The sequence below is a fragment of the Topomyia yanbarensis genome, chromosome 3 (genome assembly GCF_030247195.1).
Source record: "Topomyia yanbarensis strain Yona2022 chromosome 3, ASM3024719v1, whole genome shotgun sequence".
In the NCBI taxonomy this organism is placed as follows: domain Eukaryota; kingdom Metazoa; phylum Arthropoda; class Insecta; order Diptera; family Culicidae; genus Topomyia; species Topomyia yanbarensis.
Genome location: NC_080672.1, coordinates 134,979,077 through 135,000,620, shown reverse-complemented (window position 1 = coordinate 135,000,620; position 21,544 = coordinate 134,979,077). Strand labels below are relative to the sequence as shown.

The 21,544-nt window shown below is 38.1% G+C and overlaps 1 protein-coding gene across 4 annotated transcripts in view; it reads right to left on the bottom strand.

The window, feature by feature from the left end:
- Positions 1 to 21,544, bottom strand: part of LOC131693795 (lissencephaly-1 homolog) — a 163,314-nt gene that overhangs the window by 7,483 nt on the left and 134,287 nt on the right. For all 4 annotated transcript variants that reach the window (XM_058981936.1, XM_058981935.1, XM_058981937.1 and 1 more), the window contains 2 exons: positions 4,655 to 5,112; positions 4,278 to 4,591 (listed from right to left, as the gene is read on the bottom strand). In XM_058981936.1, coding sequence (XP_058837919.1) covers positions 4,278 to 4,591; positions 4,655 to 5,112 — 772 coding nt within the window. The remainder of the gene's footprint in view (positions 1 to 4,277; positions 4,592 to 4,654; positions 5,113 to 21,544) is intronic.

Below are 21,544 nucleotides of genomic sequence, written 5' to 3'. Positions count from 1 at the left end.
GCGGAATACCGAACTAAAGGCCCTAGTATAAAGGTACGCAAAGAGTGTGCAGAAAATGAAGCCGAAAAAAGTCTACCTATCGAGCAAAATTAGAATCCAACTTTGCTGCAGAGGTATCAGAGATGTATTCCAATTGTGCTCGATAGGTAGGCTTTTTTTGACTTCACTCTTTGCGCAACTGTTCTCTATAGACTGTGTACCGAACTTGTTCGACTCAAAAAGTTATGTAGAAGAGCTAGGAATCACAGGCGCAGAAACGGGTTGGAGGCCTTCAAGTTGTCTCCCAAAGCATGCAGAAATGCCCTTCGATCCTCTGAGCGAAGTGGTTGGAAAAACCTCTGCACAAATATCTCAAGTCTCAACGAGACTAGCAGAATAAGTTACTTTCGATATCGAAAAACTTTCATGTCAGCAGATTAGAACTGCTAATGGTGAATACTCGTCTAACAAAGATGTAGTACTCAACTGTCCTTTTAACACAGACTTTCAAGGCTGTACGAAGCCATCACTGACGACTTCCTCTGAGTTTCTTTTCAGGTAATTCTGATTCTTGGGCTTTGCTCGTAGATTTGTGACGAACGAATCGATCAAATGGGCGATTGAAAGTTTTGCTCCGTGAAAACATGGAATCATTCCAGTTCTACTACAAGGAGGATATGAACACTTAGAGTTTATTTTGAAAAAGGTTCTTAGTTGAAGTCTTACAACAGGGTACATTCCATTAGCGTGGCGGGAAATAGTTGTAATATTAGTTCCCAAATATGACCGCGTCAATTATGAGCAGACAAAGAGCTTTAGACCGATCAACCTGACCTCCTTCCTTCTCAAATCAGTGGAACGTTTAATCGACTACTACATTCGGGTTACTAGCTTGGGCGAGCACCAGCTGCATGCAATGCAACATGCATATCAGCGGGGGAAGTCTATTACCACACTGTTACACAACATTGAAAAAGCTTTTTCACAAAATCAATCAAGTTTAGAAGTTTTTTTCTAGATATTGAAGGTGCTTTTGACAACGCGTCTTTCGAATCCATTTTGGAAGTATTACGAGCTGGATACACGCAATTCTTAGCAACCGACATCTGTGCTCATCGTTAAGACAAGTAGAGATAAGGAAACTGAGTGTCTGCAGATGTCCTCAAGGTGGTGTTCTGTTAACACTTCTATGGAACCTTGTCGCCGATGGCTTATTGAGGCAATTTAATGAGCTTGGGTTTCCGACGTATGGTTTCACGGATGTTTATCATATAATAATTACCGGTATTTGCATTAACACACTTTTTGATATGATGCAACAAGCCTTATGTGTAGTGGAGCAGTGGTGTCTTCATGTTGGACTATCAGTTCATCCAAATAAAACATCATTGGTGCGTTTTCACGCAACGAAGCATTACAACCGGAGCTCCGTTGTTAAACTTTTTAAACTCAAAATTTAATTGGACAGCTAACATCGGTTTCAGAATCAAGAAAGCTTGCATGGCTTTCGGCCAATGTAGACGGGCTTTCGGCAAATCTTGGAGACACAAATCCAAGTACATTCAATGGATCTACACAAGAATAGTTAGACCAATACTGGCATACGGGTGCCTTGTTTGGTGGCAGAAGGGAGAAGTTATGACAATCCAATCAAAGTTAAATCATCTTCAGATGATGGTCTTGATGGCGAAGACTGGTGCGTTCTCGACAACACCTATTGCTGCTCTAGAGGCACTCTTGAACATAAAACCTCTACATGCTTTTCGGATACAAGAAGCATTTTCTTGTGCTTACCGTCTAAAGGTTACTGGGCTCTGGAACAGTAACCTAATAGGTCGTGCAACAAGCAATCATGGCCCCAAATGGTTACTTGGGATGAGTATACACTTGTTCCCAGTGGCCTTACACTCACACGTAGTCTTCATTTTGAAACTTTTAATGTGAGAATTCCACCTCGCCAGGAATGGCTGTCTAGCTGGACGAATCTACAACTTAAAGAATATGTAGTTTGTTGTACTGACGGTTCTTTGTTGGAGGGCCGAGACGGTGCTGGAGTATATATCGTGAAATCGCGAAATAAGATTAAACCTGTCTCATTCGCTTGGTAGATACTGTACCGTATTCCAAGCAGAAATCTTCACGATTTTGTGTGGCGTACAATTGGTACTGCAACACGGAATTTGCGGTAAGAGAATCTATTTTTGCTCTGACAGTCAGGCTGCCCTGAATGCAGTTAGTTCGACAGATTCTAGATCGAAATTAGTAATCGCATGGCGAACTCAAGTAGAAGAACTTAGCATTTCAAATGCTACCTACCTTCTATAAGGAACCCGATCATTCAGGTATTACTGGAAATTATTGGACGGATGAATTGGCTAGAGCGGGCGCTGCGACTGACTTCGTTGGTCCAGAACCAGTTTTAAATTGAATTAAGCACAAGATTCGCTCTTGGGCTGCATCCGAACATGTCAACTATTAGCGTAGCTTGCAAACGTGCGTTCAAACAAACATGGCTACTATTCAGCGTGTTGAGCATTATTCTCGTAATCTTTGTGAATCCGATTACGGAACTTCATATCATTTGATGTGTAACTGTGCTGCAGTAATGCAATTGCGTATCCGGATTTTTGGTTCTCTCTACATAGATGAACCTACAGAGAGCTGAAACACAAGGATATACTATTGTATCTAACCCAGTGTGGTAAATAGCTATAGTTTAAGCCGTATTTGAATGACATCTCAGCGGAGGTGTTGTCGTTCTATTATCTCAATATCCCCCGGGGTGTTGATATATCCGCTCCCTGTTTGAATAAAGATTCAGTATTCCTCCGGGGGTTGGATGTTTTATTCTTACTATTGTAGCATCTGCAGATCGTTTAGCATCCTTCTGGGGCTGCAGAATGCTCTGTTTTAATAGTTCTGGGTCGTTATTTTCCTTACCCCCAACCTTACCACTTCCCCAATCCTTCCCATCAGGGAAATGATGAAAAAATCACGCCAAGGTACAAATCTCCGATCAGCACGGAGAACGAGTAACGAAAAGAATCCGGGATATCTCCCGGTGGACACCAACACTAAGGAAATTTGCCAACTCTTCTCCGACATATTTCCAAGTGATTTTTTTCCGACGAGCGCCTTTGCACCACAAGTCGCTGACGCCGGGAATCTCACTACTGCTATACACAAAAAATGAAATAAATCGAACATCAATAATTATCGAGGAATCACGTGTCAGTTCCATCTACATAGAAAATTCCATAGAGCATGGGACAAACATGTGATTATGGGCAGTTAAGTGCCGTTTTCAAAACTAGTCGAGCCGATTGTTTTAGCTCCTATTTTCTACAGAAAGCACTACATCGCAGACCAGCACTAATTGTCCTAAACGATAGACAAAGTTCAACCTGCTGTCATCCACAACGTATGTACTCGATATATTCGCCGATAGTATTTACATGAATCTACCCGCGACCTTCGACAAAATCAATGATATTGATTTGTCAAGCTAGTCGGTGTTCAATGCCGCCCGTACGGGGTTCGCTTCCGTGTTCTGTTTAGCAAACTGCGACTGTTAGCCCAATGATTCGTATAACGACATCACTGAAGTCGATTGCAGAGTAATGGAAGAGGCGTTTGTACCTTCCAAAAAGAAGTCTGAAAGAATCTAACTGACTGTAAACTCTGGCAAGACAAAGTAGCTAATAGGGAAGGCGACAGAATGGTACGGAGCTGTCTCACCGCATGTTTTTAACTATCGGCTCATGGGTATACAAAAGTTTCACTTATTCGTCAAGCATTCTCGTTTAAATGCAATGGTTTACACTTCGCAGTTCCGAAAAATATCTCTCAACACCGAGCATTCGCAGAACTTGGCGTATAAATATAAATTACTGAAGTTATGTTAATTTTCTCATCCGCTTCCTCTTGATACAAAATGAACGTAACTTGATTCAGCACAAAAAGCTTAATTCTATTGTTCAAAACAATCATTCCAATTCCAATGAACTCAAAGTAACTCCAATCGACCGTGTAGTTCTTGAGATATCGCCATTTAAAGTTCTAAGGTATTAAAAATTCGTGTGAATTGAACAGAAATTCTCGACATCATTTATTACAACGAGTAGCACTTCATTTCTCATAGAAATCTGATAAAATTTTGAGAAAAATTGCTCAAACCTAGAGAAAAACAAAAAAAAACACAAAAACAACATGATACTGATTTTTGGGGTTTTGTAAAACGTCGTGCCACTGTGCACTGCCTCTTCGGTTCAAGATGCTTAAAACACGAAGATACCCACCTTGCACTCCTTCGAGTTCGTCTGCCAGACTCGAACAGAGTGATCGTTTGAGCAAGACGCCATCAATGAACCGTCCACATTGACTCGCACCATCCGTACCCATTCTCGATGGCCGGTGAAGGTTTTCACGCAATACCCGGTTGCTACTTCCCACATTTTGATGGTTTTATCTCTGGAAGCGGACAACAGATAGTCGCCGGCCGGAACGAACGAGACGGAGGATACGTTGTGATCGTGTCCGTGCATGGTTTTGACGCACTCATATGTCTGCTGGAAATCCCACAGTTTGATCGACAGGTCGGAACTGCAGGAGGCTATCACAAACGAAAAAATCAATTAGTATATTTTGTTGAGCTATAATTGTGAAGTTCACTTACCCAAAACTTTTCCTTGTGAATCGAAGGCAAGATCTTGCACGGAGTCTGTGTGACCTTTGAGTGTCCGCTCGTACTCGCCGGTTTCAAAATCCCATATTTTGATAGTGGCATCCTCCGAAGCAGACACCATCATGCTGAATACTGGATGAAACACTACCCGCGTTACTGTGGCTCTGTGACCGGCAAGGGCAAACTTCTCCGGTGGCCTCGGTATCCAATCGGTGGGCGTGCGCTTGGCTTTTGTGGGTGCTCCCTCGATCACTTCCTTTTCCGCTTCGGAAAGTTTGGCCTCCAACTCCATGACTTTTTTCTGCAGCCGTATCACAGAGGTCCATTTCTTCTCCAGCAGGCCGCTGTACTTTCGTTCGATTTCGTTCGGCATATCTGCCTCTTTTCTGAATGCATCGAGAGCGTCTGTGTAACCATTGCTTCCAAGATAATCGGCAATCGCTTGGTTACTGTAGGATAGAAAAAACGTGGCGTTTTAGTTTGAAATCGTAGATCGCAATTAAAAAGATAATAACTAGTTATAATCTCTAATAAGACGATCGAACAATACTATTAATATGCTACCCAAGTCAGCTCAAGTTGATAAAATTGATGACGCCGTTCCTATTGTAATGTCGCTTTAATTGCTATCCGTAGCTTCGACCAAAAATAAACTTTGAAAACAGGAAAATTTTTGAACGTTTTCACCCTTACCCTAGACCTTGCGGTGCCCATCCGAATTATAAACACTTTCCGATGGATGGAAATTAATTGAGAAAACGGAACAAATTAATCGGAATCCACTTTCCGTGAAATACTCTCCCATGAAACAAAACGAATAAAAAAATATAACTATTTGCTTCAACACTCCCAGCAATCTGAATAGTGCACTCACAGAACCTGAGAGTATGTTGTGGCAATCGAAGTGTATGGATAATTGAACCCTTCTAATTAGTACTGATTTGCTCGTATCAGCGAACCATTAGTATTTCGCCATCGATTATCACAGTTTACTATGTCATACATGCATACCATAGAATGCATGCAAAGAAGGGGGCAGTTAACCAGTTCATGTTGGACACACTATGTGATAGCAGAGAAGTTCAAAGTCCTTTTAATTCACAAATACCTCGAGATGCGTGAGACTTAACATTGACATTGAATGATGTTTGCTTTTAAGGTTTCTTCGGCTCTGTCATATCTCTGACTTGTGAATAGGTTCATACAACATTTTCCTATTACCGAATACAAGGTATCTTTCCGGACTCAAGGAAGGCCAGTCTAGTAGCGTCAGGTGGAGGCACGTGTTCCGCTTCTGGTAAAGAAAATGATTTGTCTATATTCAGTAAAATGAATCAGTTTATATTAAAATAGTTAATACGTCACACCATATTAGCAATCGATAACAGAGGATCGTATAATGTGAACGAAATTCCCACGAAATTCAAAATGCCTTATACCTTGTTTCATTCAACCAATAACCTTCATATTTATTTTGATTGTGACTATGTCAAAATTTCCATGAGCATGCAAAATGATTTCTCTAAAGCGATTAATAATATACTCTACGTCGTTAAACTAGTTTGTAGTGAATCCGGTTTTATTTTTTTTCGAAAAAATTCGAATTTTAAGAATTTTAAAATTGGAAAACCCGAAACAAACCCGGCCCGAACCCGCAATTTGTTGATATGGAGAGCCAACCTCCCGAAGATTTTGAATTTTAAGCACCAAAGAACGACGCAAAGCTCATAGAAAATGATGCACCTAATCACTAAAATCATACACATCCACTTAAACTATCCGTCAAAAGTTTGGAAACGCTTAAATAAGTATTGCAACACCCATACTGTATATTGCAACACCTCAAAGAGTTTAGCATCACCTTTGAAAGGTAGATTCAGGATTTTATATCTCGAGATATTTCTTATCTACAAAGAGTGTCACTTCGGCAAAGTTGTTCTAATGGCCAAGATGGTTCGTGAGGTGAACATTTTGAGTGAAAATTTTGTCACTACGTGGCGTTAGTGTGCACGTAGTTCGTTTCTTCAGTAAAGTTGTTCAAGAGGAAATGGCCGTGCGGGTTCTAATCGTTTTAGTTTGGTATGTTGTTAGCAGGTGGCGCTAGTGTACATGTATAATAATGCATTCTGAAATTTTTCAATCAAGTGATTCTGACTACCTAGAAAATTCGTTTCTTCAGATAAATCTATAACAAAACAAATGCCGTGTGGATAGTTATTAGTTGAATTCGAAACTTTGTCGCCATGGTGTGTTAGCGCTTAAATAATGAACTTATGCTTCTTCTATCCAGTGTTTCAAAAATCACTCCTAGCAGGGCGTAGGTTAATGATCTCAAGCAGCAGGTAATGCTGGTCAATATGATCTGCCCAGCTCAATGATCCTATCTAAATCCCATCGAGCTTCCTTAGAATGCATTGGATCGTAAAAAAAATCTCTTGAAAAACTTATCATTCTATGTAAAGGCTGGTGTAGAATATTTTGAGGAAGCTAAACTATAAATACTTAGAAAACAACCTTTTATCAATTCAGAAAGCTTTCACAATCAACCTGCGAAAACAAAAATGATATCAGACCTTTCCAATATATTTTAAGTTATTCCTAATCACGTGATATTAATTGAATGTCCTAGTGATTCCAGGAATTTCAGATTTGTTCACTTTATTTTCTGAGAAATAAAAATTTACGTTAGATTTATTTCACAAACACACAAGCATCGTGTAATGACGGAGTCAGCCTTAATAGAACATTCGTTGACATAATTAATTAGTAAACAACGTATTACTATTCTATTTCATTGAATAGGGGAACCTGGGGCTATTAAGACAGTGGGGGTAATTCGGACCCCCTCAGTTTCTCAGAAAATAGCAAGACTTTCTGACTATCGTACATATTCGTGGAACCGCTATTCTGAAACATTAGTTTTGAGAGCGGAATTTGATTCTTTGTTATTTGTAGAAAGGAAATACGTGTTTCGTTTTTTTGCCATTCTCAAAACAAAAATCATTATAACGGAAAAACCGTGATTCGGACCCCCTATTACGTCAACCACCGTTCAGCGGCTTGCGGCTGCGCATATCATAGCACACGTTACAGCAAAGAAAATACATGGGTCGCCAATCGACAGCTGTGAGATATCAGATTAAGTTCTAGTAAAAGAATTTTTTTTATTTCTTAAGGAGTCTCTCTTATAAATATTTTATAGGTAAACATAATTCCATTGCAAAAAAATTAAAGAAAAATCACGGTCTGAATTGCCCCGTAGGAAGGTCCAAATTACCCCTACATTGTAAAAGGATGGAAAAACGTAGAGGTTTGCAAATCGTCGCCTAGCTCTGCCATTGAGTGGTGAAAATGAACCTTTTGTGGTGTCAAAATGTAGCTGAGGTTTCAAACTAATGTAACGGACTTACTTTCTAGCATCACAAATTATTCCCACAAAACCAATCCCTACATGCACCAATGTGAATCCTTCTCAGGTCACAGGTCATAAAAACCAAATTTAACATATCCTTTAGTCAGGCCACTTGAAACGAGGCCACACTCATATTTTTCCCACAGATCGTAAATTACTTGAACGATCGTTTTCAAATCCAACTTGCATAACCAGATGGGCGCATTCCAGTTAAACCATTCTGGGTCGCACCACTTGTTATAGCAACATTCTCACTAGGTCATTATTATGCTGAGGCGACAAATAAAGAGCCTTGCGTAACCAAACAAGCACCGATAGCAACCGATGCACCCATACTCATTCATTGATTTGTTTTCCCTTTTTTACGCTACCCGTACATAATTATGTACTTTGAAATTGTAACTGACTCCTCCTATTTCGATGTACATAGAATAGTTTAAGTCAGGTTAGCGAGGTTAGCTCGTAAGATTTTAAAATGGAATAAAACACATTATGTTAAACAGCCAACAAGTGTACAGGCTAAAAGTTTAAAAGTAATATCACGTATCCAAAACTAACAATTAAGACCTTTGACCGGTAAATTTTCTCACGCCTATCCACCTAAAAGGGCGATTTGCTTAAGTAGGTCCCAATAGCCCCGGATTCCCCTACATAAGATTTACTAGAGGGGGACGAGCTTAGCGTAGTTAGTAAAATGATTGCCTTGTACTCAGCTCATCTGGGTTCGATTCCCAACCGCACCTATAGGGTTAGAGATTTTTCCAAACCCGAAAAGAGGCGAATGCCCCTAAGGTTAAAAGCTCTATAATCAAAATTTAAAAAAAGAGATTCACTAGATAAATTCAAGTTCTAAAATGTATTATTTCACATATACACTAGCGCTACGAAATGATAAAGTTAAAAATTCTGTCATGACCTGATGAACAACTTGGTGAGATAATTGAAATAAAATAGGTTAAAAATGCGCAACTTAACATGTACATTAGGGCTGACTTAGTACTGACGGAGTTTCGAACTAAACAAACCACCATCCACACGGCATTCAGTTTCTAAACAACGAACATTCTAAGTGGTCAGGATTACGAAATAAAAGTTAAAAATATGAATTCCCATATACACAAGAGCAATGGCGTGGTAGATTTCCGAACTAACAGTTTTCTATCCACACGACCTTAGTTTATAATGAAGTTTGCTAAAGACGCCGACTTCCTATGTTGTCACGATCAATTGATAATTCAAGTTTGGTATGCATGTACACTAGCACCATGAAGTGGCAGAGTTCCGAATTAAAATCATTGTCATGCGCTTGGTCATACCCTCTTGAACAATTTTTGTGAAGACACGAACCGAGGCTGTTAGAACAAAGAGATGAAACAAGTTGAGGTACACAACTTCACATGCGCACTAGCATCATATAGTAACGAACTTCCAAACTAAAATACCATCCTTTCGAACTCCTTTCGCCTAAAAATAACTTGTCTGAAGAGAGCCAGTATGTAGATAATCAGGAATTCGAATTCGTCCTGTCCTATGTGATGCTGAACTTTTTGGGGGATGTTCAATATGGGTGTTGCAATACTTATAGAAGCGATTCCAAACATTTGATGGGTAGTGTATATCTGCCTAACTATAACAACACGAACTGCTGGTGAGTAGAATTCGCATTTGTACATGCACTATTTTATACTCGAATTTGTAATGTTCTGAGAATCTCATAAATCATCGACATGTCAAACTGAAAGGTAGATGAACCGGCTGCTAGCTTGTGGGAAACAAGGTAGCTTGATGACGACAATTCCAACCAACCTTTTACGTCGTACTCGTTTCAAATTTCTTTATATTTTCATAAGAAATAATTCCAGCAAAACAAACGCAACAATTCAATCATATTGCGAATCTGAACAAAAGAAATTTTATGAGTGATTGCAAAAAATTATAATATTTTGATTCCAGTGAATATGACTAGCTGTAGCGGTTCTAAACTGGAAAAATCTATGAATCATCAATCCGTATCACGAAGTAAAGCTTATTGACTTTGCTACAAAGGCGACTAAGTATGGTGTACAGACAAGAAATGGTTGGGTTTGATTTGTTCGAAACATGAACCAAACTCGAGAATTCCAAATTTTACAAACCTAGACCCGATCCGAACCTGAAAGTTTAAAAGTTTATAAACCGGACCTGGATCGGAGAATTTTAAATTTGAAAGTATGGCACCAGATTCAAACCTGAGATTTTTAAATGCAGAGAACTCGTACCCGACCCGATACTCGTCGAGTTTGAGTCGATCCTGGCCGGGTTTCGGTTTCAAAAATCGGCACCCGACCATCCCCACATTTCATGCAAAAGCTTTTCACAGTAAACTCATAACACCTATTATAAAAATCAACCATCATGTTAGCTATGCTATAGAAAAGCTTTGGTGCATAATTACTTTTTAATTCCAAGTTAAAACCGCCTAAATGTAGGCTCATTTTTGCTTAGTTAATTTTTACGCATGCGACAAATCCGTTAAAAATACACTAAAGTAATACAAATCATTGATCATGGGGGAATATAACATTTGGTGCAGTCATCATGTATTTATTAGCCTCATGGTATATTTTAAGCTGACAAAATGGGGCATAACTTTTTCTTTTCAATGAACCGAAGCTATTACATTCCAGCGTGAATTTTTGTATTTGCATTTAATATGAAAAATATGCTCAAGAAAGGATTCACTCAAATTTGGCTTGGTTCGTCTTCTAGAGACAAACAGACGTGAGGCGGCCAAAATTGGGGCAAAATGATGACGAAATCTGGGGCTGATAAAATCGGTTCTTCAATGTTACGCTGTTCGAAACCTATCACAGATTATTAAAGGGTAAATGATGTTAAGTGGGACTACAGAAAAACTGATCAAGATTGGGACTATTTGAAAAATATGCGACACGATAATATATTAAAATAAAGTAATGCGCCAAAATCATCATATACTGCAAAATTTAACATATTGTAATCAATTTTTCATAGTTACATATAGCTAGAAATATTTCTAAGGCACCAAACTTTCCGAAACAAAATTATTTCTTTTTCTGTTAAATTATGTCGTCTTGAGTAAGCTATGTTCAATAAGCTTGCTTATGATGAAGCGCTCGAAAATTGAAGTTTTATACATACTAATGTGCGCAAACACAAGTACATTTTCATTTAAATAGATTGAAAATACTACGGAAAATGTCATGAATTAGGTTTAAAAATAAAGTATAATTATGGTTTTTTGATATTATATCACACTACAAATAATCGTGATTGAGACCACCAGTTTCAGCTAATCACTCCTAGAGGAGCTATTTTTGGTAGCATTTTGGTATGAAGAAAATTAAATTCGGAGGTTATAGATGCTGTGTTGAGAAAACATTCTAATTTGTTTTTGGCATATTTTGATAGCATAAACCAGTTCAATCACTACCAATTATATTTTTCATATATTCAAGATAAGCACATACCCACCCATGATCAATATTCTTTAGTCAGAAAAAACTGTTATTCTGTTTCCAATCACGATTTAATATAAATTTCAATCCACACATTAACAAAATCATTAGTTTTACCTGCCATCTAATACGTTTTTCCTAAAATATTTTTCTAATTTTAAGCCGATATCGGGATATGTGTCGATGATACTGCAGAAAAAACAACGAATTGACCCACTCAATATCATTTACCCTATTGTTTATATATTTTGAAGCAATCTTTGTCAAACAATAATTGTTATTTTAACTATTAACGAACCCAGAATAATACAATTTGTTACGAAACATCGTCAAAATAACAAATTGCGAATAGTTCTGGGGTTTTCCTCGCCTGATCTGGTCACCCTCGAAAGGGTATAATAACTTTTCAAATACTAACGATTTCTGGGTGCAATATCAAGAAATCGTGTTATGATATGGCCAGACCGTAAGAAATATGCCGGTTATACTCCGAACCATGCCCTTTTTTGTAATCATTTTATTCAATTACATTAAATAACATTATATGCGCAAATCATACTTATAAGAAAGACTATTTCAAGTTTTCCTATTCCAGCGATATCACAATTTAGCTTTAAAATTAACCAAAAGCCGAAAAGCAACAAAGTATGCTACAATTAAAACGATAGTGGTAATTAAATTAATATAAATAATACGTTTTGAATTACGATATCTCTGAAGAACTTTATTTTTCTGTACAATATATCGTATATAAATCCTACTCAAATAATAATTTTCAATCTACCATAATTTGTTTTCATTCAATAAAAAATTAAGAATATTTTTACTTAATCAATCCGCTACCGTAAATTTCTATCACGAGTAAGTCGAATAGCGAGTCTTGAAAACATTTAAATCAACGGTTTTATCAAATCAAATCGTTCCAATTATCCTAGATTTGACCTACAAATCGCCTCTAGCTACCGTACGCCAATTTCTGCTCCATCGATCGCAGATTAGTTTAACCTGCGCAGTATTTTGCTGCCAATCAAAGGGTGGTGGTGTGCATAGTGGCCCCGTCGACTAAAAACAAGGTATCGCCTTCGTCCGTTTCAGGTGGCACAACATAATAAACTTTGAATTAGTATTTTATATCTTTCAAGCTCAATCGCCATGAACGCTAAAATAAGGAAATTAGTTCAAAATGAGGTATCTTGTTGTTGAGGTATAAGAAGTCCACGGCAAAGGCAAATCGGAGAAGCAATAACATTCAGCCTTGTTTCGGTGGTAAATTAGAATCCGTCACAGATCAACGATTTGCATGAAAAGAATTGATTTATTTAAAACTAATGATTCACATCGGCGCCGGAAGGCGAGTTCCCTCGATATCGTGGGTCAACCGTGAATCAGTGAACTTTGAAAGGACACTTTCTTGCTCAACAAATTGTTTACGTTCTAGGTGCCATGGGCTGAAGGTCCTCTCAAGGCGCAAAAATGTACCAGCCGGAAATGCACTGCGGTTTTGTTTATGACGAAAAGCTTCACTCCCTTCTTTTTGGATGACCCTCAATCAAGCTCCGAGAATCCCAGCGCCATCATGGTCGGCATAACACAATCGATGTTTACTGGTCACATTCTGTTGGTATACATATACACAAGGAAACTAAAAGGTTGCTTAAAAAGAAAGACAAGTGTCGAGGGCAAAACCAAAGCATAAAATACCGAAACAAACCGCCTGCCTTCATCCGTCTGCCGCTGCTGCTGGTATCATACTCCCAACTGGTTGTCAATAATAAGTTGATGTTAACGACCGTAAATTACAGCATCGATGATCGCCTTCGATTACAGCAGCACACCAATGCGAGAACCAATTCATAAAGATTCGGACGTTCGACAAGACCAGAGATGCCAGATTTGCAGACAAGTCTGCAAATTCGCAGACTTTAAATTTTAGCTGCAGATTTTTTCGATGACGCAGATATTTGCAGATTTTTTAGTTTGGTTGCAGATATTTGCAGATTTTTTAGTTTGGTTGCAGATATTTGCAGATTTTTGAATATAAAGGCTTTTGGTTACACTAGCTTTCCTGACATTTTTTGTTCTTCCCAGACTTTTAAAATTATTATCGCAGACATTTGAGAAAAGTACCTGGCATCTCTGGACAAGACTAAGTCAGTAGGTTCGGAGTAGTAAGTACGTGTGCATGACCTACGGCGGTTGGGCCGCCTGATAAATGAAGGGTAGTTGGGTGCGAATTGTGTACTAAAAGATCGGGCAAAGAAGGTGGAAGATAAAATATTAATTATCATCCCTTTATGCCTATGATCTGCGCAGAGGTTTGCACAGGCCATTGACTGCAGTGTTGTAGCAGAAGGGTTGTAGCTGTGTATGTGATCGGATCAAAAAATGAGAAAAAGGTTCTACAATGCAGCTTAATGAATATATTTGGTTTGGTTGAAAACCCTGTCACATTAAATCGCAAGTGATATTTTTTTGCTTCTCAATCATACTCTTTCATGGTAGTTCTGACATTTCAGCTCTTAATGAAGACGCAAGTTAGTTCATGCGAAAAAATAAAAGGAAATATCTTTACACACTTAAAATAATCCGTTAGACTTTTGAGTTCAGTATGTCGTGATAAGCTTGATCAATTAATATAAAACTGATAAAATCAAGGTGAAGTTTAGGTACGAATTCGGTTTATGGCCACGGCTCCAGTCTCTCGGTTTGTTAGAAACAACATTTCTAACAAACCGTCACCTGCCGCGAACAAGACAAATTAAGGAACGAAAGAGAAAACGAAACTATTACGAAGCGATAGATTTTATCAAATAAAGTGCAATTTAAGTTTTATGGGAGGATATAAGACTACCATAAAATTGTTTCTAGGGAAGTATCCCTCTAAGTAGATAGGTCTTCACAAAAAAAAAAAGAAAAATAGAAAAATAGGCTGTTTGTGGACACTGTTCCATTTTTCAAATTTCATGTATTTGTAATGGATCGAAAAATCTCTGCTGGATACCCCAATCATATCATAAATTACTCGAGAAATATACATATTACGAGAATTATTACTGCATAAATACCCTTAAAATCAGCTAGAGAACGACAGTTTTTCCACATTTTTTTTTAATCTAAGTTCTCGGTTTTGCTCGGTACTCATTTATTTTGACGCCGGCCTTTGGAAATCCAACGTGACAAAATTATTCAGCTTCATATTATTTGAAGTGAATCGCAAAGGTAAATATATTTTAAATGAAAATTTGACAACTGTCGGTTTATTAGTATTAATAACAGTTTCTGAGCTGTGAATAGTAATGTTATATTTTTAAGTTTTTGCGGGAATTGATTTGTAACTGGAGTTAAAATGGATTGATTGCTCAATCTCAAACCTCGTAACTGTGAACTGTGATGTGATTGTTATTCTGAATTTGGATAATTGCGACAGGGTTTCCCGAGACATAAATAAGGCCAAAGAGATTAAACGGCCGTTAGTGATCTAGAACTAAAAATCCAAACAGTTGTGGTCACATTTTAGAAAAATATCACCTTTATCGCAGTATATGCTTAAATCGGGATTTACTGCGTGATCATACCTAACACCCTATTATACCGGAACCGGGAGTCGGATCCATTATAAATTCAAATGCAGCCGATGGGAATGTTGTACCTTTTATCTGAGACTTAATTTGTGAAAATCGGTCCAGCCATCTCTGAAAAAGTTGAGTGACATTTTTGGTCATGTCAAAAAGGTAATCAAGCTCACTTCTTAAATGGAAGGTTGGGATATCAAAACCACTTTATTTTTCGGAGTGAGTTTGCTAAAGCTATCCCTACAGGTGGCGACTTTTGATTTTTTGAAAAATGGGCCGATTTTTGGTAAAATTTCAAATACCAGCCTGAAGAAATGATTTTGAACATTCTTAGATTTTTTCAACTTCTTTTTTTATTTTTCTATAGATCCAAATGGAGAAGTTTGGTAAGTTGGTTTGTACAATTTTTGGATTACAAGAATTAAAACTTGCAATTTTTGATGTTCTACATTACTATTTCTTCTAAACTGAGTATAAAAACATTTCCGATGGTTAGGCCGAACTTAGGAGCGTAATTTTGTTGAAGAAAGTGTATAGCTGCAGCTAATGGGTATTGAGTTATGCAAGATTTTGTTAACCTATTGACATGTTATGATATGCATTAAAAATAACACTGTTCTAAAAATAAAACAATTTAAGTTTACTTGGTTCGCATTTTGTTTTTCAGAAAATAGAAGGAAAATGATGAAAAATGGCGTTTTCCGATTGTCTCTAGTACATCAGAATATGTGCGAGCGTAGGAACTTCGCGATCGCGTGTATCATTGCGAAGGGTTCGAGCATTTGTACGTTAACGTGTTCGATCGCGTGTGCTAGCGTGTACGTAATTTCGCGTGTATAAATTCTATTTAATAACCGTGTGCCTTTCGCATCATCGCGCTCGGGTCGAGAATATGATACTTATTTTCCTGTACTGTTCAGATTCTAAAACAAAGTGGGTTCTTCCATATCACTAGAGTTCCCAGTCATGTCGCCATGGAACGCGTTGTCTAGTGAACATGAGCTTCATTTTTTAATTGGTCCAACAGACTGTATGGACCTAAATTGCTAGGACGGAGTAAAGATTTCCGGATGTGACCGATTCATGATCGCGCGAAAGCGGACGTTTGTGGGTTTGCGTTTGAGACCGCGTTTGTAACTTCGTAAGTATCAAAACGTTCACCTTATTACCGGAGTGTTCTCGAATTTGCGCCATCAAGGGTGTAGGTGTGCGTAGATGATCGCGTAGGGATTAAGCCCTCGTATGTTGACGTATGTGTCGCGTGTGCTCGCGTGTATGTGACTTCGTGTGTGTAAATGTATTCTTGGATGACCACGCGGATCGTCATTCTGATGTTTAGTTTTCGGTGTACGGATCTTATTCTGACAGGGAGTGAGTTACCCCATATCACTAGAGTGCCCGGTCATGTTGACATGGAACGTGTTGTCCAGTGGATATGATAGCTTTCTTTTTTTAATTGGTCCAATTGAAGGCATGGACCTAGTCTGCTGATACCAAGGATAGAGACTTCCGGAAGTATCCGATTCATGACCGTGCGAGCGCCGGAGTTTGTAGGTTCACGCTTGAGACCGCGTTTGAAAATGTATAACTGCTGAGACGTTCACCTCATCACCGGGGTGTTATCATGTTTGCGATATCGCGGGTGTAGGTTGCGTCGATCATCGCGAAGGAATCAACGTATGTTAACGTGTTTGTCGCGTGTATACGACTTCGCGTGGTATGCGATATTAAAATTATGTGCCCATTCGCATATTCGCGTGTATTCTTGAATGATTGCGCGCGGACCATAAATCTGATGCTTTATTTTTAGTGTATGGGTAGAGATGGTAGAAAAGAGTCAGTTCCTCCATATCACTAGAGTCCCCGGTCTTCTCACCATGCAACGTGTGGTTTAGTGAATATGATCGTCATTTTTTATTGGTCCAACTGAAGGCATAGGTATAGGCTGCTAGGACCGAGAGTAGAGACTTCCGAACGTGGCCGATCCATGATCGTGCGAGTGGTGGGTCAATGCTTGAGACTGCGTTTGTAAGTTTATAGGTGCTACAACGTTCACTTAATTACCGGGGTGTTTTAATGTTGGCGAGAATGCGGGTGTAGGTACGTGTAGATGGCCACAAGCGTTTGTACGTATATGAGAGAATATGCAACTAGTTGTGTTAGTTAATCTAATTTAGGATATAGTAGGAATGGAATCATAACATGCCGAATAAAGAAAAAAAGACGCAGAGATTAATTTGAAGTCTATAAATTGACCGATACTATATTTGGTAAATATAAGTAATGGAAAAGCAAATTAATAAAAGTACAACAAAAAGACTAATGAAGTAGAAGAAAAGAACACACGATACATGCAATCAAACTACTTTAACTCAAATTAGTGATAGAATTTGCGCTTCGACTTTGCGTTTCGAGCCAAACCAAATGTTTCGATTTCATTAGTTCTCATCAACTTTAAATGAGCTTCTTTTTTTTGCGCCAACTTAGTCCATTAACTAGGTTAGTATCGGATTCTGATGAGACGACGTCGAAACGCAAATTTAGTTATAGGTTTTGTGCTCTTCACGCGCAAAGATGGTTTTCCAAAATTGTTCTCTACTAATGAGAAATATAGCATAGTACTTTAACGCATCTAAATGCCAGTAAATGATGTTTATTTACTATTAAGTTAGAATTTCATCATGCTATGCTAATCTAGAATGGATGATTCATGTGCGTTGGTAGATTAATTGTACCTTCATTTATCCAATTAGATCTTCCCGAATGAATAGAATCGAATGCACAAATGATTAGCAACTATTCTATCATATACGCCAGTTCTGCATCCATTCCCTGGCCCAACTGCCATAAGTACTCAGATGAACACATACACAGATAGACAGACGACTAGCACATAACATACACTAGTACTAAAACCTACAATTATTGCAAAACGATCACTAAGAGGTTTCTATTTATACATTTATTGAATCAATTTAATTAGCCTGTGCACGATGACAAAGTCGACCGATAAATGGACACACAATAGCCCCCACCGTGACCCTTGTCCACCAACAATGCCATTAAACTGTGGAACAATGTCTGCAAACACTGGTCGCAGCTAAAGTCAATCCACGTCAATCCGCTAGGCTGCCATGCCAGTGCGCCCAGGCTAATGGTTGAGTGTTAGGGCTGGTGCATAGTATGAAAAAACATAAAACATAAAAAAGGTCCATAAGCCCTCTCGGTCTCCTTAATGCACCACTATAGAAGCGTAATGCATTAACCATCTTAAAGCAACTGTCTGTCAGAGGTTATATCGTCGCTGTTGTGCTATCTTATGACAAACGCCATTTTGGGGTAAACTGAGTTAGATATGCCACATCACTTGGCTAAAAAAATCTCTACAAAGTGGCGTTTTCAGAATTTTGACATTCTGCTTGCTTACTGAGATATAGCGAGAAACGTGCTGAGAAATTTTCAATTTTTTACTTCAATTAACTGTGTATGGGGATTGGCTCAAGATATCTTGATGTATAAGATGTTTTTATGTTTAAAACTATCCGAGAAACACAATGGTATAATAATTTTCAAAATAAAAATACACGCATTGTGTGAAAAAAGCAGTTTAAGTTTTAAATTGGAAATATAGCATGTTTGGCAACACTGTAACCAAAAATAACTATTTTCTCTAGATTCCCTGACTCATTTCCTTCAAGATGCATCTAACAGATTGTTTATAGACCAAATGAAGCCAAAGATATGAATAAAAGTTCATAATTTTTGATTTTTTTTTATGAAAAATTTTCCATGCGCGATTATGACACGCCATACAAATTTTGCCATCAATGCACACCTATGACATGTGTGAGTGCGACTTTTGTTTACATTTATAGTAAAAACTCGCAACATAGTCAACCGATCTTCGTAATATTTGAGAGATTAATACAGAATAGATAGAAGCATCAATTGTATTCTTTGAATTGTTTATACCATTTATAAGTTTCAAGCTATTCAATCTCAAACTTTAAAAATCGTTTTTCTCAGAATATGCTAAATGGCGCTTGTCATAAGATAGCACAACAGCGACGATATGGCACTGATGCACGCAATATGCTTGATGATGTTTGCAATATCGTCAAACCCCTCAACCTAGGGGAGGGAGTCATTGTACTACGGAAATTATATAAAAATGTCAATGATACAATTTACTTCTACAACTAGTATTATTTGTTATAACCCAGTGGGTCCAAATATATCAAATTAGTGATAATTTATAGCGCACGTTTGAGTACTGCATCGAATGGCGTAAAGTTTTTTATACGATCTCATTGTTATGTTGCATACTTCTAAAGTGAAGAAAAATGAATAAGAGTAAAGTTAATGTTGAAAAAAAGATCACTGAATTCCGAAATAATCAACTTTTGACGTTTTGTATTTTCGAAGAAATTTTACTACACTGATCACCGCATCTGATACAAAAGTTTTGGTGAATAATTCTCCTAGAAGTGATTATGGAGAATTCACTATTCGAAAATAATTAGAGACTTGGTGTTATTAGCAAATAGGGCCACAAAAAACCATGAAAAACTTTTCAAAACAGATCCTCGTGTTCTGGAGACTAACAGAAAACACTACTTTGTATCATTTTCCTTCTGTATTCAGAAAAACAATGTGCAATCTCAGCACACTCAGGTTGTTTTATTTTGTGGAACAGCGTTATTTTTATGAATATCTAAAAAATATCTAAATAAATGGCTAAAAACTTTGTTATGAATCTCCAAAAATGTTTTATGAAGAGTTGAAATGTCAAACCAAACTTAAATAACTTATGCCCTATTAGCCGTAGCTATACACTTTCTTCAACAAAATTAAGCTCCTATGTTCGTTTCAACTGCCTAAAGTAATTCTTATACTTTTAAAGTATTGTATAGACCCAGTTTTTAAGAAAAACTAGCAAGAATCATTAAAAATTGCACTATTTATTAAATTTTAATCACTCTAGTGCTCTTACAACCACATAATTGTACAAACTCATTACTTCTCCATTTCGATCTCCAGAACAATGCAAAATTCTGCAAAAATTCTAAAACAGTTTAGAAGCACTTAAACAGGCATGAAATTGAAATTTTACCTGAACTCGACCCAATTTTAAAAAAATCAATAGTCCCTACCAGTATGGAGCATTTTAGCAATCTCACTCCGGAGTGGTCCTATTACCCTAACCTTTCATTTGAGAAGTGAGCCCGATGACATTTTTGAGATGATGTCATTTTGGGACACCCTAATATACGCCAAACATTTTTATGCCAAACGTGTAAGTGTATTCTGCAACAATTCCTTTGGTGGAAGCATTTTGGCGAATGTTCTTTGAAGTTAAGAAAATATTAGTATATAGTTTACCAGTTCTAACCAGATCCGTCATTTACTACAACCCTGTCGGTTCATCGACATCTGCGTCTGAACGCCGAGCTTTTCAAAACAACGCCCCGACCAGGCCCTGTGCGCACTTACAATAGGTAATCTGGTGGAGTATACCGTCGTAAGTCAGCACACACGCGTCATGGATGCCTTGCACTTGGCTAATTTCAGTCAGTAGATCAGTAGTACTTCAGTGCAAATCAGATCATAGCTTTGATCAAATCTTAAAGTACGTTTAATCTACTATGTATCTCATTGCAGCTCGTTGAGTAAAGCGCATTCGAAAACCACTTACTTAGCTGTTACAGCATAGCTGGAAATAGTGAGCTACGCCGTGATCGGATCGTTGAACCGTGGCTCGATGATGACCTTGTACAATTATGGAATCTACGGAACCGGTCACAAACAAGTGCAAGCATTACGCGAGAGGGAATTTATTGGGACCCCAATACGGCGATCGGGCCGTTAGAAATAAATTTGACAGCCTTATGCTCTCTACATGCACCGGCGAGCGCTGGCTGCACTTGAAAATCATGTACAGGTATCTTCAATCGCCGGTTACTGAAAATTGCACAATTTTCCGATCAACGACTGCCGCGCCGGTTTGTAGACGTCGTGTTTGCGTTCTTACCTGCTTTTTATAATGGGACGCTTTATTATCTCACCGCGCAGACGTAGGCCGTGTTGTCCACCGCAACAGAAGCCAAGTGTGCCCGACTGAATGAAAAAGATCACCTGTATGGGGAGCTACGGTGCAAACTATGTTGGAAGCATTGAATTTAAAATCGTTCGTTAATACGCTAGAATTGGCTGCTAATTTAAAGGTCGTACCTTCGGGGTTGATTGAGAATTGTTTCTTACTGGCCAGCTGCAAGTGTAGCAAATTAAGGGGGTTGGAAGTGCGAGAGATTAGTGATTCGTCAATTTAGATACGGAAAGATAACACGTTATTTTTTATTTAATTATAATCATTGAATTTAATCAATTTAAACCCCTTAGCACAGATTGTTTACCGTTTCAG